Source organism: Odocoileus virginianus, chromosome 1, assembly GCF_023699985.2.
Source record: "Odocoileus virginianus isolate 20LAN1187 ecotype Illinois chromosome 1, Ovbor_1.2, whole genome shotgun sequence".
Taxonomy (NCBI): domain Eukaryota; kingdom Metazoa; phylum Chordata; class Mammalia; order Artiodactyla; family Cervidae; genus Odocoileus; species Odocoileus virginianus.
The window spans coordinates 43433395-43455683 of NC_069674.1; the positions used below are offsets into that span (position 1 = coordinate 43433395).

General features: G+C 36.2%; 1 protein-coding gene across 1 annotated transcript in view; it reads right to left on the reverse strand.

The window, feature by feature from the left end:
- ZNF804B (zinc finger protein 804B) overlaps window positions 1-22289 on the reverse strand; it is a 522963-nt gene that overhangs the window by 90488 nt on the left and 410186 nt on the right. Inside the window, 1 exon segment of the mRNA XM_070467413.1 lies at window positions 14559-14702. Within this exon segment, the coding sequence (XP_070323514.1) occupies window positions 14559-14702 (144 nt within the window).

The window sequence follows — 22289 nt, forward strand, 5'->3', positions numbered from 1 at the left end:
CCACTCCAGTATTCTTGCCTGGAAAATCCAATGGACATAGGAGCCTGGTGGGCTACAGTCCATGGGGTCACAAAGAATCAGACATGAAGACTGAGTATGAATCTCCCTTGGAAACCATACATGATAAAATATTCTTCCATCAGCTCTATTGTGTACTTATGCTAGACATGGGTTAGGGGTTGCTGTGCATTTTTAAATTTAATTGTCACAGTACCTCTCTGAGGAAGGTAGCATTGGTTCTATTTTACTAAGAAAAAAAGGAGGTAGTGGGGTACATTTAAAGAAAGAGAATGAAAGAGAGGGAAGAAGGGAGGAAGGAAGGAGAGAGGAAGGATGCCAGGGAGAGTAAGAGGGAGGGAGAGAAGAAGAGGGTGAAAGGGACAGAGGCAGGCAGGGAGGGGAAAGAAGATGTGCAACAAGGCAGACCAGACTGCTGAGATAAGGATAAGTTGACATTAATCTAGCAAACTCCTGCTATGGAAGTAGAAGTGGAAAAGCAGGGACTGGGACTAAAAACAGGAAAACTGACTAAAGTACACAAAAGAATAAATGAGCCACTAGGCTCCTATCCTGTTCTGATAGAAAACTGAAGCCTGTTTTGCATATAGGGTTATCATTACCATCTTTCTAAATTCCATATATATGTGTTAGTATTCATGTCAATGTATGACAAAAAACACTACAATATTGTAAAGTAATTAGCCTCCAACTAATACAAATAAATGAAAAAAAAAAGAAAAGAAAGAAAGAAAACTGAAGCCTGCTCTCTTGAGAAAGTGGACCAGGTAGAAATCTAGTTTTAGGAATATCTGATTCTGTGACTGGTGATGGAAGTAAAGTCCAATACTGTAAAGAGCAATATTGCATTGGAACCCGGAATGTTAGGTCCATGAATCAAGGAAAACTGGAAGTGGTCAAGCAGGAGATGGCAAGAGTGAACATGGACGTTTTAGGAATCAGTGAACTAAAATGGACTGGAATGGGTGAATTTAACTCAGATGAACATTATATCTACTACTGTGGGCAAGAATCCCTTGGAAGAAATGGAGTAGCCATCATAGTCAACAAGAGTTTAAAATACAGTAATTGGATGCAATCTCAAAAACAACAGAATGAAAAAAAAAAAAAAAAAAAAACCAACAGAATGATCTCTGCTTGCTTCCAAGGCAAACCATTCAATATCACAGTAATCCAAGTCTATACCCCAAACAATAATGCTGAAGAAGCAGAAGTTGAATTGTTCTATGAAGACTTACATGACCTTCTAGAACTAACACCCAAAAGAGATGTACTTTTCATTACAAGGGACTGGAATGCAAAAGTAGGAAGTCAAGAGATACCAGGAGTAACAGGCATATTTAGCCTTGGAGTACAGAATGAAACAGGGAAAAGGCTTATTGAGTTTTGTCAAGAGAATGCACTGGTCATATCAAACACACTCTTCCAACAACACAAGAGAAGACTCTACACATGGACATCACCAGATGGTCAATACCAAAATCAGATTGATTATATTCTTTGCAGCCAAAGATGGGGAAGCTCTATATAGCCAGCAAAAAACAAGACTGGGAGCTGACTGTGGTTCAGATCATGAACTCCTTATTGCCAAATTCAGACTTAAATTGAAGAAAGTAGGGAAAACCACTAGACCATTCAGGTATGACCTAAGTCAAATCCCTTATGAATATATAGTGAAAGTGACAAATAGATTCAAGGGATTAGATCTGATAGAGTGCCTGAATAACTATGGATGGAGGTTCATGACATTGTATAGGAGGCAGTGATCAAGACCATCCCCACAAAAAAGAAATGCAAAATGGCAAAATGGTTGTCTGAGGAGGCCTTAAATAGCTGTGAAAGGAAAGAAGTGAAAGGCAAAGGCGAAAATGAAAGATATACCCATTTGAATGCAGAGTTCCAAAGAAAGCCAAGGAGAGATAAGAAAGCCTTCCTCAGCAATCAATGCAAAGAAATAGAGGAAAACAATAGAATGTGAAAGACTAGAGATCTTTTCAAGAAAATGAGAGATACTAAGGGAATAGTTCATGCAAATATGGGCTCAATAAAGGACAGAACTGGTATGGATCTAATAGAAGCAGAAGATATTAAGAAGAGGTGTCAAGAAAACATAGAAGAACTATACAAAAAAGATCTTGATGATGATGGTGTGATCATTCACCTGGAGCCAGACATCTTGGAATATGAAGTCAAGTGGGCCTTAGAAAGCTTCATTATGAACAAAGCTAGTGGAGGGATAGAATTCCAGTTGAGCAATCTCAAATCCTAAAAGATGATGCTGTGAAAGTGCTGCACTCAATATGCCAGCAAATTTGGAAAACTCAGCAGTGGCCACAGGACTGGAAAAGGTCCATGTTCATTCCAATCCCAAAGAAAGGAAATACCAAAGAATGCTTAAAGTACCACACAAATGCACTCATCTCATATGCTAGTAATGTTCTAAATTCTCCAAGCCAGGCTCCAACAGTACATGAACCTTGAAATTCTAGATGCTCAAGCTTGTTTTAGAAAAGGCAGAGGGACCAGAGATCAAATTTCTAACATCCGTTGGATCATTGAAAAGGCAAGAGAGTGTCATAAAAACATCTATTTCTGCTTTATTGACTATGCCAAAGCCTTTGAATGTGTGGATCACAAGAAACTGTGGAAAATTCTGAAAGAGATGGGAACACCAGACCAGCTGACCTGCCTCTTGAGAAACCTGTATGCAGGTCAGGAAGCAACAGTTAGAACTGGACATGGAACAACAGACTGGTTCCAAATAGGGAAAGGAGTACATTAAGGCTGTATACAGTCACCCTGCTTATTTAACTTATATGCAGAGTACCTCATGAGAAATGCTGGGCTGGATGAAGCACAAGTTGGAATCAAGATTGCCTGGAGAAATATCAATAACCTCAGATATGCAGATGACACCACCCTTATGGCAGAAAGCGAAGAACTAAAGAGCCTCTTGATGAAAGTGAAAGAGGAGAGTGAAAAAGTTGGCTTAAAGCTCAACATTCAGAAAATTAAGATCATGGCATCTGGTCCCATCACTTCATGGCAAATAGATGAGGAAACAGTGAAACAATGGCAGGCTTTACTTTCCTGGGCTCCAAAATCACTGTAGATGTTGACTGCAGCCATGAAATCAAAAGACATTTGCTCTTTGGAAGAAAAGCCAACTATGATCAACCTAGATAGCATATTAAAAACCAGAGACATTACTTTACCAACAAAGGTTCATCTAGTCAAAGCTATGGTTTTTCCAGTATTCATGTATAGATGTGAGAGTTGGACTATAAAGAGAGCTGAGCGCCAAAGAATTGATGCTTTTGAACTGTGGTGTTGGAAAAGACTCTTGAGAGTCTCTTGGACTGCAAGGAGATCCAACCAGTCCATCCTCCAGGAGATCAGTCCTGATTATTCATTGGAAGGAACCTCCGATACTTTGGCCACCTAATGTGAAGAACTGACTCATTTGAAAAGACCTTGATGCTGGGAAACAATGAAGGTAGGAGGAAAAGGGGACGACAGAGGATGAGATGGTTGGATGGCATCACCAACTAATGGACATGAGTTTGAGTAAACTTCGGGAGTTAGTGATGGACAGGGAGGCCTGGCATGCTCCAGTCCATGGGGTCACAAAAAGTCGGACACGACTAAGTGCCTGAACTGATCTGAACTGGTACCTTCTAGCAGGCACTAAGAAAATGTTTGGTATAAAATGAAATGAGGAAGAGTAAAGTCCATAAGTTTCTGAAAGGAAGAATTAGGACCCCAAATGGCATATAACTTTTCAGGAGCAACACTAAAAACTAAAAGCCAGTTGAAAAATAAATAAAATGTAAGCATAGAATAAACACATTCGTATTTACTGATAGACAAGGGCCGTAAAATTTTACCTTGTGAGTATCCTCTTAGGAAGCTTCTGGAGATAGTTTCCACCAAAAGGAGGAAATATGATATAGAAAGTCATGTGATCAAGGAAACAAGGAATATAATCTAGGACAGAAATAAAAGCATTCATAGGATGGTGACAAAGAGAAGTCCTGAAAGAAGATCTGTGTAGATCTGGAGAGCTACCTGGTAACACTGGAGCAGAAAGACAGAGGACTTTGTCAGAAAGGGGAGGGGCTGGACTAGGACTGATTGACCTATTATTTCATTTATCTGATATTTTGTAATGATAATTTTTTCCTATTTATTGTGGATAGGTCAGAGATGAATTTGAAATAGGCAGCAACTTTAAATAATGGAGCACATATAAGAATAAGGCAGTTTCCAACTCCAGCAATAAAATAAATGTAAAAGAAAGAAAATATGATTATAAAGTAAGCCTAGTACCTTATGAAGATCAAATAAAAAATATTTACAAGTTGCAATGACATAAATTCTGAGCACTGAATTAACACAATAAAATATAAGTCCTATGGATTGACAAGATATAAACAAAAACATATGAGGCAGATTAATATGTGTAATATAACCATATTTTATGTCTATCTTTTATATAAGAGTTTATGATTTGATAATAAGCATTTAGAAACTTATGGACTGAATTGCAATTAAGTACTATTACTCAATGTTCCATACTTCTGTATACCTTAATTTTTAATATAAACAAGTATCTAAGCATTCCTTTTAAGAATTAATTTTGTATAAAATATAGATCCAAAATGTGATTTTATATTGTACACAGAACTTTGGTTTATGTGTATCATAATTTAGTTGCTCTCTTTTCACTCTATGTTTAGATTGCTTTTGGTGTTTTTCTATTTTATATATCCTTGCGTATAAGTCTCTGGCATTAATGTGATTATTTTTCTAGAATATATGCCAGATGGAACTGTCAATAGGAAAAATTTACACTTTAAGTCTTTGGATAAAGAATCCAAAGCTGAGCATCAAAGATTGAAACAATTTATATCCACCCAGCAATGTTTTACAGTTTCTAGTATCTTACTTCATGTCAACAGTGGGTAGTAAAATTCTATTTTCATATTTGACACATTTTTTTGAAAACTCTGCAAATTTTTATCTGATTACAAGTGATGTAAAATCGTGTGTTCACATGTTGCAAGCCATGGACAATCCCCTAGATGTACTCTTTTACCTTCCTCTCCTTGTCACTGCTGTAATACTTCAGTCATCTCTCTTAGGCTCCCTTCTGACTGCAGAACTGAGCTCTCTTACCCTGTGATCCTTAAACTGCTTTTAGGTTTTTTCTTCTAAATCACAAATCTGATACTATCATTTGCTTACTTAAAAGCCCTTGGAGACTAATAATTTCCCACAGAGTAACATCTAAAAGTCTTAGAGCAAAACACTACATCAGCAGTAATATGGGTCCAAGCATTTTCTTAAATTATAAAAATGGATTTTCATGACAGCCTTTTCTTAACAATTATAAAAACTTGTGATTTTGCTCACTACATTCACTCTACTTATCTAAGGAGTGATTAAAAGTAACATCACAAAGATGGTGACACAGGTCATTCCTGACTTTTTTCCCTCTGGTGAGAACAGCTAATAACCATTCAAGAACTAGACACCACTGAGAAAATCCTAGAATAAAGAGGTGAGGCTAAAGCACCCCTTGCACCATGGAGACCATGACACTGAATTGCAAGGTGAGAAGCGGTTGCACATGGACATCATTGTCCCTTCCCCACAAGGCCAGTGAATACCGCATGGAGGGGTCTCCCCTCAGTCTCCAGGTTCTCCAGTGAGCAAGGAGAATCCAGGGTGGATAGCCAACCCCTACCCCCAATACTGTGTGTCACTTTGTGGGAGCCCTTTCCTTGATCTTGCCCCAGATTGCAAGGGAATCTGTAGGACTCCACCACCAGGAATCTTATTGTGACAGAGAAGTGAGGTGGAGCATCTTAAAACAGCCAGCACTTGGACGTGGCGGACTGAGTTCATACCTACAGTGTCCAAGTAGAAATCCCAACCAGCAACAAAGTGAAAAGATAACTGATGAAATGGGGGAAACATTTCCAAGTTATCTATCTGATAAGGGATTAATATCCAAAATATACGAAGAAGTCATATAACTTAGTAAAAAGCTCAATAACATCTATTGTGGTTATCATTTCACAATATATGTAAATCAAATCATGCTGTAACCTAAAACTTACACATTGATGTACATCAATTATATTTCAATCAAATTAGCAGAAAAAAGCTATGATTAATCAATCATGTGTAAATATATTGATGTAGGACAGAGTAGCATGATAAATTCTAGAAACTCACTTATTCAACTACTCATTTATTTAAAAAATATTTATTGAGTCTTTCCAATGTGCTAGACCTGCTCTAAGTTCCAGAAGTACCAGGCTACATAGCCAAGAGAGGCAACAATGCCCTGTTCTTCTCTTTGTGAAGTTAATGGAAGGGAGCGGGGTAAGGGGCAAAAATTTCAAAAGGTAACTTTTTTTCTTTTTAAAAGAGTATTAAACAATGGTGTGCTGGTATATCAAATTTATGGAAAAATCAAATGAAATATATAAAGCCCTATTTGTATGTTTGTGGATCTCCTAACATAGATAATTTCAAGCTACCAATGGTTTAAGAACCAGTTCACAAGATTCTTAAATATTAGACAGTTGGCTCTGGAGAGCCCGTATAAGTTGATTCCAACCCATTGACAATACCAATAGGTATTAGAATTTGGAGAACTGGCAACTGACTACTTGAGTCACAATGTTAAAGAAAGACCCTGCATAACAGATGGCACTGAGCTAATGTATGAATGAAGAGAGGACTCAGAAAGTTGAAAATCATCTGAAAGAAAAGTTCTGGAAGAAAGAGATGCGACAAATGCACTAAGGCAGGAAATCACTTAGCACATCTGAAAAACAAAGCCAGAACATAGATTTTAAATTGATTTTTCAGTTGGGAGGTAACCTTAAGATCAAAAAGCCTCTAACCAGGGTGAAATCAGTATTTTGGAAAAGCTGAATTATGATCCAGAAGCTATTATAAGATCAGTCTTGGTTCTTTTATACTTTTTTGCTAATAGAGTTTCCAATTACTGGTGAGTAATTCTTGGGTGAGAGGGGTGTGGGTCAGATATAGAAATTTAAAATCTACCAGAAAGCTGAGTTTATAGAATGCAAAATTCAGCAGGAAATAAGGATGATTCTGTTTTACCAACACTTATGGTTCTGAGAGTGTTCACTCTAGACACTATAATATGTATTTCTTCTTTAATCTTATAAACTATACAAATCAAATATACTTTTAAATGCTGTTGCCATATTAACATGAGTAGTAGTTTAAATATGATATAATGAAATGTATCATTGAGCAGTATTTAGATAAAACATAAATCAAATTATGGGCACAATGCAAGAGTAATTAAATTGAATTCATTTAGCAGCTTTGGGAATCTTTTGAACTTGGAGTCAGGAATAAAAGAGATAATTTTGTTTTGCTTATTTTATCTTCAGCAGGTAAAGATGGAGGAGAATATGAAACAATAATTTAAGAATGAATCAGTTGGAGTTCAAATCCAAGCTTGAGAAGTGAACAGCTACTCCTGAGTGAAAATAAATCCTATCGTGAAGCAAATGAAGATTAGTAGGATTAAATGTCACATGTGGAGGATCTAAAAGTGGATTTGTTTTTTATTACTGAAGATATATTTATGGGTTAATTGTATGGAGATCCAGCTCATTTGTTTTTTCTAAACTGAGATGAGTCAGAATGTCTCTGGGGCAGAAGAAACTTGTATTGCTTCTGAGAATGTGTATTATTTGTTCCAGTATTATGCATTTGCAGCTAACAGTCCCGAGAAAGAGATTATAATTTGATAGTCTCAGAAGGAATTAATTGTTACTGACATGTTAGCTATATTAATAGTTACAATACTTTCTTTATCCAAGCAATTGTAATTTGTATACACATTCAAATTGCTTTAGTAGTAATGCCCAGCATTTACATAGAATTTTAAGAAGTTCAAGGCAATAGCTAAAAAAATTGCCATTTCCAAAATTTTGAGTTACATATAGAACATCACTGTCAAATCTAAAAATTCATTTTTTATTGTTGAAGAAATAGAAAAAAAAATAGCTTTGTAATTATTGATAAGCTTTTTCTACAAGAAGCATATCTCAATTTTTATTAAATTATAGAAAACATTATTCAGAGAAGGCAATGGCAACCTACTCCAGTCTTCTTGCTGGAAAATCCCATGGACAGAGGAGCCTGGTAGGCTGCAGTCCATGGGGTCACTAAGAGTCAAACATGACTGAGCAACTTCACTTTCACATTTCACCTTCATGCACTGGAAAAGGAAATGGCAACCCACTCCAGTGTTCCTGCCTGAAGAATCCCAGGGACAGGGAGCCTGGTGGGCTGCTGTCTGTGGGGTAGCACAGAGTTGGACACTACTGAAGAGACTTAGGAGCAGCAGCAGCGGCAGCAGGAACCATTAAATGTCCAATGGAATTAGTTCAAAGCTATGAGTCCCAGATTATTTTACTTCATTCTTAAAAGTTACGTATTAACTGCAGTTCAGTTCAGTTCAGTCGCTCAGTCATGTCTGGCTTTTTGTGATCCCATGAGTTGCAGCATGCCAGGCCTCCCTGTCCATCACCAGCTCCTGGAGTCTACCCAAACTCATGTCCATTGAATTGGTGATGCCATCCAACCATCTCATCCTCTGTCATCCCATTTTCCTCCTGTCCTCAATCTTTCCCAGCACCAGGGTATTTTCAAATGAGTCAGCTCTTCGCATCAGGTGGCCAAAGTATTGGAGTTGCAGCTTCAATCTCAGTCCTTCCAATGAACACCCAGGACTGATTTCCTTTAGGATGGACTGGTTGGATCTCCTTCCAGTCCAAGGAACTCTCAAGAGTCTTCTCCAACACCACAGTTCAAAAGCATCAATTCTTTAGCATTCAGCTTTCTTTATAGTCCAACACTCACATCTGTACATGTGTCCTGGAAAAACCATAGCCTTGACTAGATGGACCTTTGCTGACAAAGTAATGTCTCTGCTTTTTAATATGTTATCTAGCTTGGTCATAACTTTCCTTCCAAGTAGTAAGTGTCTTTTAATTTCATGGCTTCAATCACCATCTGCAGTGATTTTGGAGCCCCCCCCAAAATAAATTATCTCACTGTTTCCACTGTTTCCCCATCTATTTGCCATGAAGTGATGGGACCAGAGGCCATGATCTTAGTTTTCTGAATGTTGAGCTTTAAACCACTATTTTACTCTCCTCTTTCCCTTTCATCAAGAGGCTCTTTAGGTCTTCACTTTCTGTCATAACGGTGGTGTCATCTGCATATCTGAGGTTATTGATATTTCTCCAGGCAATCTTGATTCCAGCTTGTGTTTCTTCCAGCCCAGCATTTCTCATGATGTACTCTTCATATAAGTTAAATAAGCAGGGTGACAATATGCAGCCTTGACGTACTCCTTTTCCTATTTGGAACCAGTCTGTTGTTCCATGTCCAGTTCTAAATGTTGCTTCCTGACGTGCATACAGGTTTCTCAAGAGGCAGGTCAGCTGCTCTGGTGTTCCCATCTCTCAGAATTTTCCACAGTTTGTTGTGGTCCACACATTCAAAGGCTTTGACATAGTCAATAAAGCAGAAACAGATGTTTTTCTGGAACTCTCTTGCTTTTTCAATGATCTAGAGGATGTTGGCAATTTGATCTCTGGCTCCTCTGCCTTTTCTAAAACAAGCTTGAACATCCGTAATTGAACGTTTCATGTATTGCTGAAGTCTGGCTTGGAGAATTTTGAGGATTATTTTACTAGCATGTGAGATAAGTGCAATTGTGTGGTAGTTGAAACATTCTTTGGCATTTCCTTTCTTTGGGACTGGAATGAGAACTGACCTTTTCCAGTCTTGTGGACACTGGTGAGTTTTCCAAATTTGCTGACATATTGAGTGCAGCACTTTCACAGCAGCATCTTTTAGGATTTGAAATAGCTCAACGGGGATTCCATCACCTCCACTAGCTTTGTTTGTAGTCATGCTTCCTAAGGCCCACTTGACTTCACATTCCAGGATGTCTGGCTCTACGAGAGTGATCACACCATCGTGAGTAACTGGGGTGTGAAGATCTTTTTTGTACAGTTCTTCTGTGTATTCTTGCCAACTCTTCTTAATATCTTCTGCTTCTGTCAGGTCCATACCATTTCTGTCCTTTATTGAGCCCATCTTTTCATGAAATGTTCTCTTAGTACCTCTAATTTTCTTGAAGAGATCTCTAGTCTTTCCCATTCTATTGTTTTCCTCTATCTCTTTGCATTGATTGCTTTCTTATCTCTCCTTGCTATTCTTTGGAACTCTGCATTCAAATGGGTATATCTGTCCTTTTCTCCTTTGCGTCTCTTCTTTTCACAGCTATTCCTAAGGCCTCCACAGGCAGCCACTTTGCTATTTTTGCATTTCTTTTTCCTGGGGATGGTCTTGATCCCTGTCTCCTGAACAATGTCATGAACCTCTCAGGCACTCTGTCTATCAGATCTAGTCCTTTAAAGCTTTTTGTCACTTCCACTGTATAATCATAAGTGTTAACTTACTTCTCTATAATTACAATAAATCTGTGAATAATATGATGTTTGCAATAAAATGAATTAAACACATAGGACTGCTATTTAGATATCAGGTGACATAAATGCTTTAGAAATCACTTATTAAACTGCAGGATCTTGAGTAATTATAAATGAGAGAAGGAAAGTAGAGCGGGTTACCCTGTCAGCAGAAGAGGCCAGGTATGTATTCTGAATCCCCATGGAAAATAAAATTAAGGCAACTGTTCCTGTTAGTTAGACTAGAAAACGCTCTCATCCAAAGCCCTACTACTGTTATTATAATCAGCATCACAGTCAAGAAGGACCCTCACTGAAGCAAGATCCAAATAGGTGTATTTAGCTTTGGAATTTGAAAAAAAGAAAAGGTTTTCGCATATTTTACTTTAGTGCATACTTCATATTTTCTGTATCTAAAATTGTTTCATTTAAAAGGCAAATTGTAAACTCAGCTTCATTCAGGTAATTTTCAGAATATTTTGGGCCAAAATAAATCTTTAGATGGAAGTATTTCAATATTGATCTAAGAAAGTAGTCATAACGAGGTCTATGGTAAATTTAATTATTTCAGTGTTACCCAAAGTGGGTACAAAATTCTGCACAATAGTAATTATCCTTTGATCAAAAGGAATTTAGAAAATGCTGTTAAGTCAGCTTACCATGAGAGCTCAGTTTTTTTTTCATATCAAGATGTAAGTTATCAATCTGTGTATTAAATCTACTGAAGCATATGTTGAAATACAGCCATAAGACAGGAGGGGATCCCAGACAGAGGGAAGTTTATGAGCCAATATGAGCAGGTGGAAAAGCATAATGAATCTTTTAAGAAATTAGGAAAATTCTGGGTTTGGAGGAGATAAATCTGGAAATAGATGCCAGAGCCAAACTGTGGGTATTTTGAATGACAGACTAAGTAATTCAGACTTTTAAAAAATGTCAGCCAGCAGTCATTGAAGATTTCCAACGGGAGTGATTGAATAAATGTGAGAGTTTGGAAAGATCAATCTGGCTGTAAATGAATAGGTCAGTGCAGAACATGGAAAATACTAGAAGCAGGGAGTCCAGTTAGAAGGCACTAGCAAAGAGTCAGGAGTGAGATTAACATAAATGGTGAAAAGAGAATGAAAAGGGAAGATGGAGAATGAGGTCTATTGCAAAAGAAGAATGCGAGGAATGAAGGAGAGCTTTAAGGTCCCCAAGACACTGATGATGACTTTAATGATCACAATGTATCCTTTTGCAGCTTCTTTATATGTGGGTCGTGCTTTGTAACTGCACCCATGCCTTTCTACCATAAAGGTAACTTTCCATTCTTGGTTAACATGGCCAACTTCTAATTCATTTTTAGGATTTCTATTTCTTTTATCAACTCTTCATTCTTAAATAATTTTTATATGTTCTCTTAGTATTCTAGATAATAATTTCTCTAATATTGAATCTTTGTAACCACATGGACTGTAGCCCACTAAACTACTCTGTTCATGGAATTTTCCAGGCAACATAATAGGCATCCTGAAATTAGGGATCAAAATTTTCCACTTTCTATAACCAGCACAAAAGCAAATAATGGAAACTCAATCACTGAATAAGGAGCATGCCTAGGAATGTTAGAAAGATAGGAAGCCTAAAAACATGCAGAAATGGGGAAATAGATGGAATATAAGGATTGAAGAAGGGTTGTTTTATCAAAATGTTGGAAAGACAATAGAAATAAAATAAAGAAAAGTGATAAAAAGGGAACTGATGAGGCAGAATTCCAGAGTGAAAGGCAGACTGTAGAAGGCAGATCAAGTGTGGAGAATTCACCCTCCTGTAGTCCAATAGTTTCTACATAAGAGGCCTTGTACTCTTCCATTTCCTCACCTTAGCTCCTTGTGTTTTCACTCTCAAGAATGCTATCCCATCTTGAATCTCTTTTTTTATATTTTCTTGTGTACATCTAAAACACAAATCAAATATCACTGTCCCATGAGACCTTCCATGGTCACTTATTTCTCCAAATCTCCAGAATAAATTTTTCTTAATATACAGGCTGAAGCACTCCTACATAAAATTCACTTTGGGTGATGCTTTTGGGAAATTTGTCTTTATAGACATATTTTATCTAATAAAAAACACAAAGATAATATAATCATTTTACAGCTCCAAATGAAGTAATAGATTTAAGCAAATGATCACCTATGGATACAAGAACCATTAGTGGAAAAATGTAGGTGGGGTAATTAATGATAAAGGCAATCATACCGAAACCCACTGATCAAACTGCAAGTCATAGAAAGAAAGAAAACTTGATTTCATATACTTCCTTATGGAAAGATAAAACACAATCTCTAATGTTTCTGCCAAGGAACCAGCATTTGACCAGATTTTATCTGTAACAATCAGTTTAAAGGAAATACAGAAGACAGAAAAAATGTGAAAAGATAACACTGAGTTGTATTCAGCAAAATCTCAAATGTGTGAAACAATCCAATTTTTCAACAAACAGATTGCAAGGAGCACAATTTAAAGGGGGAGTGGAAAACCCATAATTTAAATAAATATTAAAAGAAACTTTAAGATGTATCAACTAAAATTGTGATACATTTGGATTTCAACAAACCCAAATTTACAAATTATTTATGAGACAAATAACCTATACTGTTAATTTTTAGGTATGATGATGGCTATGTTGTTTAAGCCTCATTAAACTTCTTGAAATATTTTCACATGAAATGATACAATATCTGGAGTTTGCTTCAAAATAATCCAAGGTGGTGGCAGGTGTGGAGAGTAAATTGTGATACTATGAGTGAAACAAGACAGATCATTGTTGCTTGGATGGCAGTCATATACTTCATTTTTATATATACATTTGAAAAATTCTATTTTATATCCTTTTAAAATGCAAGTCCCTGAGCCCAATCTTAGAACTACTGAGTTAGAATAGCTAAAGGAGAACCTAGAAATCTGCATTATTAACAGGCTCCAAAGTGATGATTACGCACACTAAGATTTGGAAATCTCAATCCTGAACAATGATTCCCATTGTTCTTATTCTTGTCAGAGACATCTAGTCAATTATATATTCATGCTCTAGCTTTAAAGATATTAATAGAAACTGTCAAAGCCATATATTTTATATGTATTCAATACATATTAGTGATATTATTCAAAATATTTATTGCTTTTCACTCTGAATAAATATTATAGGTCTAGATTATACAAGATTTATCCATATATTCCATGATATTAGGATTGTGCAACTTCTCAGCTCTTAGCAGTAATCCTATGACCATATGGCATTTCTTTCTTAGTGGTGTTTGACACCTATAATTCTTAAAATGCTAATATCCTCATACATCATGCAGCAATGATAAAATTTAACAGATGAGAACAATAACCCGCTCTTTCACAGACAAATGGAAAAAGAGAATCTTAGCATTTTGTGTAGAATATCAATCTTAGCATTATGTGTAGAATATCAACACTGATTTTATTTATATATTTATATCTTCCATTACACCTCCACTTTGCCTTTGTCTGAGATTGTCTTTGTTAGCTTTTCTGCAATGGTTCATTTATTAAGTAATCACTTTGATTTTCCTAAGAGGATATTCTTACAAAAATATAACATTTTATTGAAAAAAACTTCCCCCAAAACTTAGTATTCCCTGTACTTTGGAACTCAAAAAAATTCTACGCTACATCTTGTCCTAATACTCATCCAGTATTCTAGATCTGCCACTAAGTAGCTAGGTGGTTTTGAATCTGGCCCTACTGAGTCCTGGTTTCCTCGAGTATATAATCCTAAAAGAAATGTCAATCTACTCTTGGATCCTATATTCTTTCTGGGAAAAAGTATTTCACTTAATATTTAAACAAAAAACACAACTTTCGAGGAAAAAAACTGGTATAACATCTCAGCAACTTAGATGAGGATAAGGCCAGTTGCATATGTTGTATTCTGAAAGTAGAAATCCAGGAATATGAAGGTTATTTCCTACTTCAACTTACCTGCTTATGAGCATGGTCATAAGAATTAATATGATTGTCAAACTCCTGGTGTTTGTGGTACTGCTTGTCACATAACTCACAGTAAAAGTTTGCCTTTACATCTTCCAGGGCCTTTGCTGTGGACTTCTCCTTTTCTGGAAAATCCTTTGGAAAAAAAAGGCAAAAATGTTGGTTATATTTCTCTCTAATAGCATAACCAGATCTCATATTAATCAAGTTGGTAATTTAATTTTACTGTGACTCAAAGGAAATGGTTAGCTTCATTACATTTAAGGAACCTATAGCACAATGGAAGAAACTTTCAGCCTGGCCTAATCCTAAATTATCAATGAACATATAATGACTTATCCTAAAGGAGCTGAGCCCTCAGCTTCAGTATGGTCATTACTCTTTGTTTTCTTGCCACCTGTTTCCAGGTGTGATACTGCTGACCCATCTAACTATAATATCACCACCATGTCCTCTACGTAGCCAGTGACCCATCCCAAAACTGTAAGACCTCTCTACTATAATATTTTATCAGGCATTGATTGCATTCTTTTGTATTATTCACCTACTGCTTCATGTACTTTGGCCTACCTGAGATCTTAAGTGTCTGGACTTACTATTCTCTCTTTACATCATGCCTTTCCCACCTTGATAACTGGTGAGCCTTTTCTCAACACCCAGTTCTTGGGCCCTCACAGCATCCTTTTCCATGGCATTTCAAGGAGGAGAAAGCCTCCATTATGTTGCTTATTACCAAACACATCTACGATCATTCCTACTTTGTTTTTTTCACAAACATTTCTTTCTTTGATATTACCCCTTATATTTTTGTATTCCACACAATTCCATCTTCAGCCAACTGATTTATCCACTTCACACACTCTCCCAGGGTGGTCCCCTTCATACCATAGTTAGAGCCTTCTTTATCCAAAATCTCTAACTTCGTCCTAAGCTTCCTCCACAAACATTATATTATCTAGGGTGAAGCAGATCACCAGCCCAGGTGGGATGCATGAGACAAGTGCTCGGGCCTGGTGCACTGGGAAGACCCCGAGGGATCGGGTGGAGAGGGAGGTGGGAGGGGGGACCGGGATTGTGAATACATGTAAATCCATGGCTAATTCATTTCAATGTATGACAAAAACCACTGCAATGTTGTTTCCAACTAATAAAAATAAATGAAAAAAAAAAAAAAAAACATTAGTTCATGCTAGGCATTGCTAATGAGTGTGTTACAATTTTCAAAATTATTTTTAATTAATTTTCATTGGGGTATTATTGCTTTAAAATGTTGTGTTAGTTTCTATTGTACAGCAAAGTGAATCAGCTATATGTATACATATATCCCCTCTTTTTTGGATTTCCTTCCTATTTAGGTCAACAGAGAACATTGAATAGAGATCTCCCTGAGCTAAATAGTAAGTTCTCATTAGTTAACTGTTTACACTTTTAACTATACTCTATCTCAAACAGAATTTTGGCCACATAATTCCTTCACTTAAAATCCTCTTGAATTCTCTCATTGCCTATTGAATAATAGTGACAAATGCTTACTGAACATAAACTATGTGCCAGGTATTAGGATAAGTATGTGAATTATCTCAGTAGTTCCTCATAACAACACTATAAAAATAATAATTTCTATGTTAATGGACATTCTATAGATGCATTGACCAGAATCCAGAGAGATCACACACTTGGAATCACTGAGTTAATAACTGGAAAGGGATTTGAATTCAAATAACCAATGTCTAGCTCTTTTGTTAACAAATAGCTGTGCTTTACCATGTCCTTCCAAGGCCAATCCCCTTAATATACCATACAAGCTCCTTCTTACCTCATCAGTGTCCTTAATAGCAATCCATGTTCCCATATTACCCTCTTTAATTTTATCATCAGACGTGCCATATGATATTAAAAAAATTGTTGTCATGTCTATGGTTCCCATAAATCTTTTGAAGGCAAGAATTTTTTATTTGCTTTTGTGTCAACAGTATCAAACATATTATCTAGCTCAGAATAGGTGCTTATTTAAAATGTATGACATAAATTAATGGGTAATGATGGCTTACATATTCATGCCTCTTACCAAGTTCTGCTCTATTATCTCCAAGTTCTGCAAAGTTCTGCTCTATTATCCTAGTGCCTAGATAAAAGAATGGCTGGCACATAAAGGATGTCAAATAAATATGCATAAAGAATGGGTGAACAAAATAAAGAATGGATTTTAGCTTTGTTTCTCCAAAATGACTAACCTTCTATGAAAAGAAACCAGGCCATAAGTCTAAATCATAGGGGTATCATTGCCCAGACAAGAAAGCAGTCTGGGCAGATTCTCACAGGGTTGGATGAAGTGATGAGGCAATTAATTTAGATATGGGAACATAGTGATTCAAGCCGCAATATGAGTCTAACACACATGGCAAGAAACCGGAAGGACATCAGTACATTAATAAAGAGCAAATTAGACTAAATATCTGGAGTGCCTAGCTAAGAGAGTTGAAGTAGACATCTGGTTACATTCTAGGTTAATGGGGCATATAAAAGCTACTTGATAGGATATATTCAGAAACAAGAATGTGGACACCAGTTTCAAGACCAAAAATCCAGTTGCTGAAGGAATTGAGATTATACAGTTACTTAATAACTGCGGGAGCAGTAATAGTAGGCTACTATTGAGTAGTAGACTCAGAATCAGGGGAAATTGTTCTTTTTCATCCAGTGTGTCTCACTAGAAATTATAGTCTTTCTCAGTATAATTTTAGCAATTGGATTGGAACGAGTGTCTACTTTGGTTTGCCCATGGTTCTTACTTTACAATGACACAGCCTCAGAAAATTGACCATGTGCTTGGACATTGAGCAACTCTGCTTCAGCTTCATTAACTGGAGTTGGAGTAGGGATGGCAACTGAGAATTCAGGGTGAATTTGTCATTAAAAATGTATTTTCATACTATTCTAGATTATGTATTATACAGAGGATTTTATGACAATAGCTCCATGGCCAGAGTAGAGCTTTTCCAGTTAGTCTCAGCATCTATATCTAAACATCTTTTATTTCTAAAACACCCTTTAATTATGATATTGCATGGCTCTCAATGAAAAAGGTTATGAGAGTTACACCAACATTTTAGTCTATATCATTCCCTACAAATGTTCACATTTTACAAAGCCATCTGACTAAATTACATACCCTGTTTCTTGCTTCATTTTTCTTGTCAGGATATGGTGCTGATATACCCATTTCTCTTTCCTCTAAAGGATTATTGATATTCCCCATGGCATATCCTAGTCCCCCGATTGAAAGAGGAAGGATACATAAGTGGATAAATTAGCAAACTATATAGGGTTCACAATACAGTTTGTCCTTCAGAGCCAGAAGTAAATGCATAAGCCCAACAGCAGAGACTAGGGAATAGAAATGGGAAAAAACCTGAGAGTCTCAGGCAGAGGAAACTACAATCCAAGAGTTGGGTGGGCATAGCAGAATCATAGAGGAAAAAGAGAAAAAAAAAAAAAAAAGAGTTCTTAAGGATTTTTGGCAAAACTTGAAACAGATTAGCGTGAGAGTTGACTTTCAGTAAAAGAACCACAACCTAGTCGTCCAAGGCATTGCTTGGAATAAAGTAGACCAGTTCTGAAGTGTGAAAGTAGACTATCATGCTGTCATCCACTCATTTTTCCACTCGTCTAACCATACTTTCATCCTGCTATTATCAAGCGCTTGTACAGGCAAGAATCTCTTGTTAAGCAACTTTAACTGTTCATTTCTTAATAAGTCTTTCTTCAGACTTTAACAGTCTAGCATGGGAGAATTACAGGCTTCCCTAGAGGCATCATCGACTCAATGGACATGAGTTTGAGCAAACTCCAGGTGACCATGAAGGACAGGGAAGCTTGGTGTACTACAGACCATGGGGTCTCAAAGAGTTGGACACGACTGAGCGACTGAACAGCAACTGGTATCTCAGTGGTAAAGGATCCACCTGCAATGCAGGAGATGTTCATTCGATCCCTGGTTTGGAAAGATCCCCTGGAGAAGGAAGTGGCAACCAACACCAGTATTCTTGCCTGGGAAATCCCATGGACAGAGAAGCCTGGTAGGCTAAAGTTCACAGGATCACAAAGATTCAGACATAACTTAGAACCTAAACAAAAACAGCAGCAAAGTGGAAGAATTACATGTGAAGAGATGAACACTGTAAATTTCAGTACAGTAATAATCATAAGTTGCTATAGAATGTACCTAGTTCACACTAGCTAAGAATATTTGAAAGAAAATGTAAGAGTTTTTTTCCTCTCTTTTTCACACATAGCATTAGATATACTGTAAATTCTTGGCATTCCTTGCCTTCTTTGTTGAATGACAAGATATTTTTACTGGTCAAATAAACTTGAAGGCAAATTAAGGTGAAATTTACTCTCTGAAATAATTACACAGTCTTTAAATATATTCACAGGTATGAATTAAATATAAAAGGAGCAAAAATACCCCCCTATTCTCAGTATCAGTAAATTTTTTAATAAAAAATGAATAAAATTCATAATAATACATTAGATATATAACATTTGATGTAAAATTCCATCATTGATTTGCTAGTTATAAAAAGTTCCCTTCTCAAAGACTGCCTAGAAGAGGAGACTGGAAGCTTATTTAATACAAAAAATAACATTTATTAAATAAAAGAAAACTTCTTGTTAACCATTCTCAATGATTGATTAAATGTTGAAAAAATATTATAAATTTAATATAACAGTTGTCTGAAAAACTCATTTTAAAACATTAGGCATTGCCAGTAGGCATTTATGTTATAATTCAGTAAGAATTTCATAGTAATTAACTACTTTTCATGACTCATATTTTGGGTGCAAAGAGAAAATACACTTTTTCACACCAAGAATTTCATATTCATGCATATAACAGGTATACCTGTAAGGTAGCAGGTGTTCTGACTAGCGTAAAGCACTTAGTTAGAAATATGAATGATTTCTACCAAATTATTCTTATTATTGTAATGATGCTTACACTCTAAAACCCACTGCTCTCTCTTTGATAAACAGAAAACTGTCAAGCACTTCACACTTGTTGATGCCTTTAGTCTTCACAGAAACTTTATAAAATATCATCTCTTCTTACCCCACACAAAGAAGGCAAGGCAAAAACACATCTAGAAATTCACTCAATGTTGATAAGCAGGGACAGGATTCAGACTCAGATCCATCTGACTTCAGAGCTATCAATCACCAGGCTCACGGCTTCCCTAATTACTTAGCCTTTATCCAGATGCTACATAATTCTGAGTTACCTCTGCTACCTGTTTTGGTAGATTTGGAATGATACAGAGCCCTAGTTCTCAGAGCGAGTCAGAGGACTGATTATAATTTTAAAAATCTATAAAGTTCTTGAAGCTGAGAGACAGGCACTAGGAAAATACATAGTGGAAGCCCTGTTTTTACTGGATGTGCATATGTGCCCTGATTATTGAAAAGGAAAAGAAGGAACCAGCTGCTCTTCTTAGTACCTCCTTGATGGTATTGGAGATTTGAGGATTGAATTCATATTCTTTCCATGAAAGTTTCACATTTGACCTTTCACTGTTATGTGTAAAAGATTGCTTTAAGAATTTTAATATTCTCTAATTTGTTCTGTTACACTGGCAACAAATAAAATCCTGCTTCAAAGACAGTGAATTTTCTTCCTCCTCTGATCAAGTGACTAACGCTGATTCAAAAACCTTTCTTGGTCCCCACTGTCTTCCTGCATCTCTGTTACAGTTTGGGTAATGAAAAACTCGCTTTAGACAGTTTTATGTATTTATTTTATGTTTGTGACAGGGAAAAATAATCTTTGAAGACTGACCAACTTGGATCTCAGCCTCTTTCTTAAAAGTTTAAATTCTTAAGTTTTTAGTTTTATCAGTATTAGAAATTAAGGGGAATAATGAGTAGCTTGCAGGATTGTTGAGAGTATAAAATGAGATCCATTTCATGGAAGTACTTAGTAAAGTGTATGCTAAAAGTGGGTACTTGATGTTTTTGGACATTTTGTGCATGTATGTGTCTTTCTTTTGTGTATATCACTGTATTCATGTGACATTAATTTTTTAAAAATATCATACCATTCTCCTATGAGTCTACAAAGTTACTTTCATTTTCTGATGAAAATATGAACAAGTGATAGGAGTCCTTATCCTCTTCAACCCACCATCTCATGTGAAAGCACAATCCCTGATAGTAAATTTAAATCTGGTTTATTTGAATAGAATTTTCAGGATGTTTTTATCTCACAATTTGTTTTTAACATTTGGACTGTTTACAAATTCCACAAATAGGCAAAAGAGCATTGGATGCCCTTAACATTAATATTACTAATATTGATTTCCCTAAATATGTGGCTGGCTTATATTATTAAAAAAGGTCTTGTATTCTACAGTATCTAGTTTGTTGCCTGTTACTTAGCAAAAACTCAGTATTTGTTGAATACATTAAATTAATGATAAAAAGTATAACTTTTCCTACTATGTAACAGATAGCTTGGCTTACCTTGGCAGTGTTAAATCATATCATAGGGAATTAAACTGTTGAAACTATGGCAGAATAAATAAATTAGTATGACTCTAAACATAAGGAACTTTTGGAACAATCCTTTTAAAAACTATAGATCCTAAGAAGCCTACTGAAGAATTATCCTAAAGTAATAGTGGGCGACAACTGCCTACAGATTCACAATCAGAACTATAGATTACTGGTTTCCAATGCTCTTTTCATTTTACCATAATCAATAGTTCTCCTTACAATTTGTTAAGAATCAAGTATTGGTTTCCCAGACTTGAACTAGACATAACTAACTTTAGACCTTTCCATCAATGGCCAGGTAAATATAACATCAGCCATATCCTGGATTAAAAGAAAAAAAGAGCCTTCCCCTCTTATTAGTGATTCATTCAAGCTGCTCAGAAGACAACCATATTAAATACATGAACTTGTCACTGGGCAGCATGCTTTGGGTACATCTTAGTATCATTTCTAATTTGGAAAGAATGATACATTCCTGACTCACTGGCAAGATGCCAGAGTGATGATTGCATTTATGTTCATAAAACAGCAATTAAATATTTAAAACTTGCTTATAAAACTGCCTATTTTGGAGAAGATTCCTAATGGCTGCATGTGAACAGAGATTATTTTTGAAAAGCACATTTTTTGTCCATCAGTATTCTATACCACCAACTTCATCTTTCTCAGCATAAATTAATATACAGTTCTTCTATTAGAAAAACACATAAGCTTATAATGCAGTTCCAGTTGCACCCTAAAATAATCACAAGAGTAACTATTGCTTTATTACCTGTGAATGTCTGCCATAAAGGAAAAAGGGGGAGGTATAATTTCCATATCACTTACAGATACTACATTGCACAAGTTCATAAGGGTTATGAACTGGTTTTCAGAGTATTTTTGGCAATCAGTGAAATAGTAAAACACATGTAAACTAACGAGACTTAACTGGACACCATGTAATATGAGCCCATGAAGATGCAAGGACCACCAGTCTCTTACAGAGAACATCCCAGCCCTCACCAGTAAAAACAGGCAATATTCTTAGGTGGAGTTGAAAAAGAGGGTGCATGAAAATATATGTAAATTTGCCCAAGGTCAGAAACAAAGTTGAATCTATTAAATAGCAGTCCTTGGCCTGGAGTCCATGCCTATCAAAATCCATAATGAATTCATGAATGAATA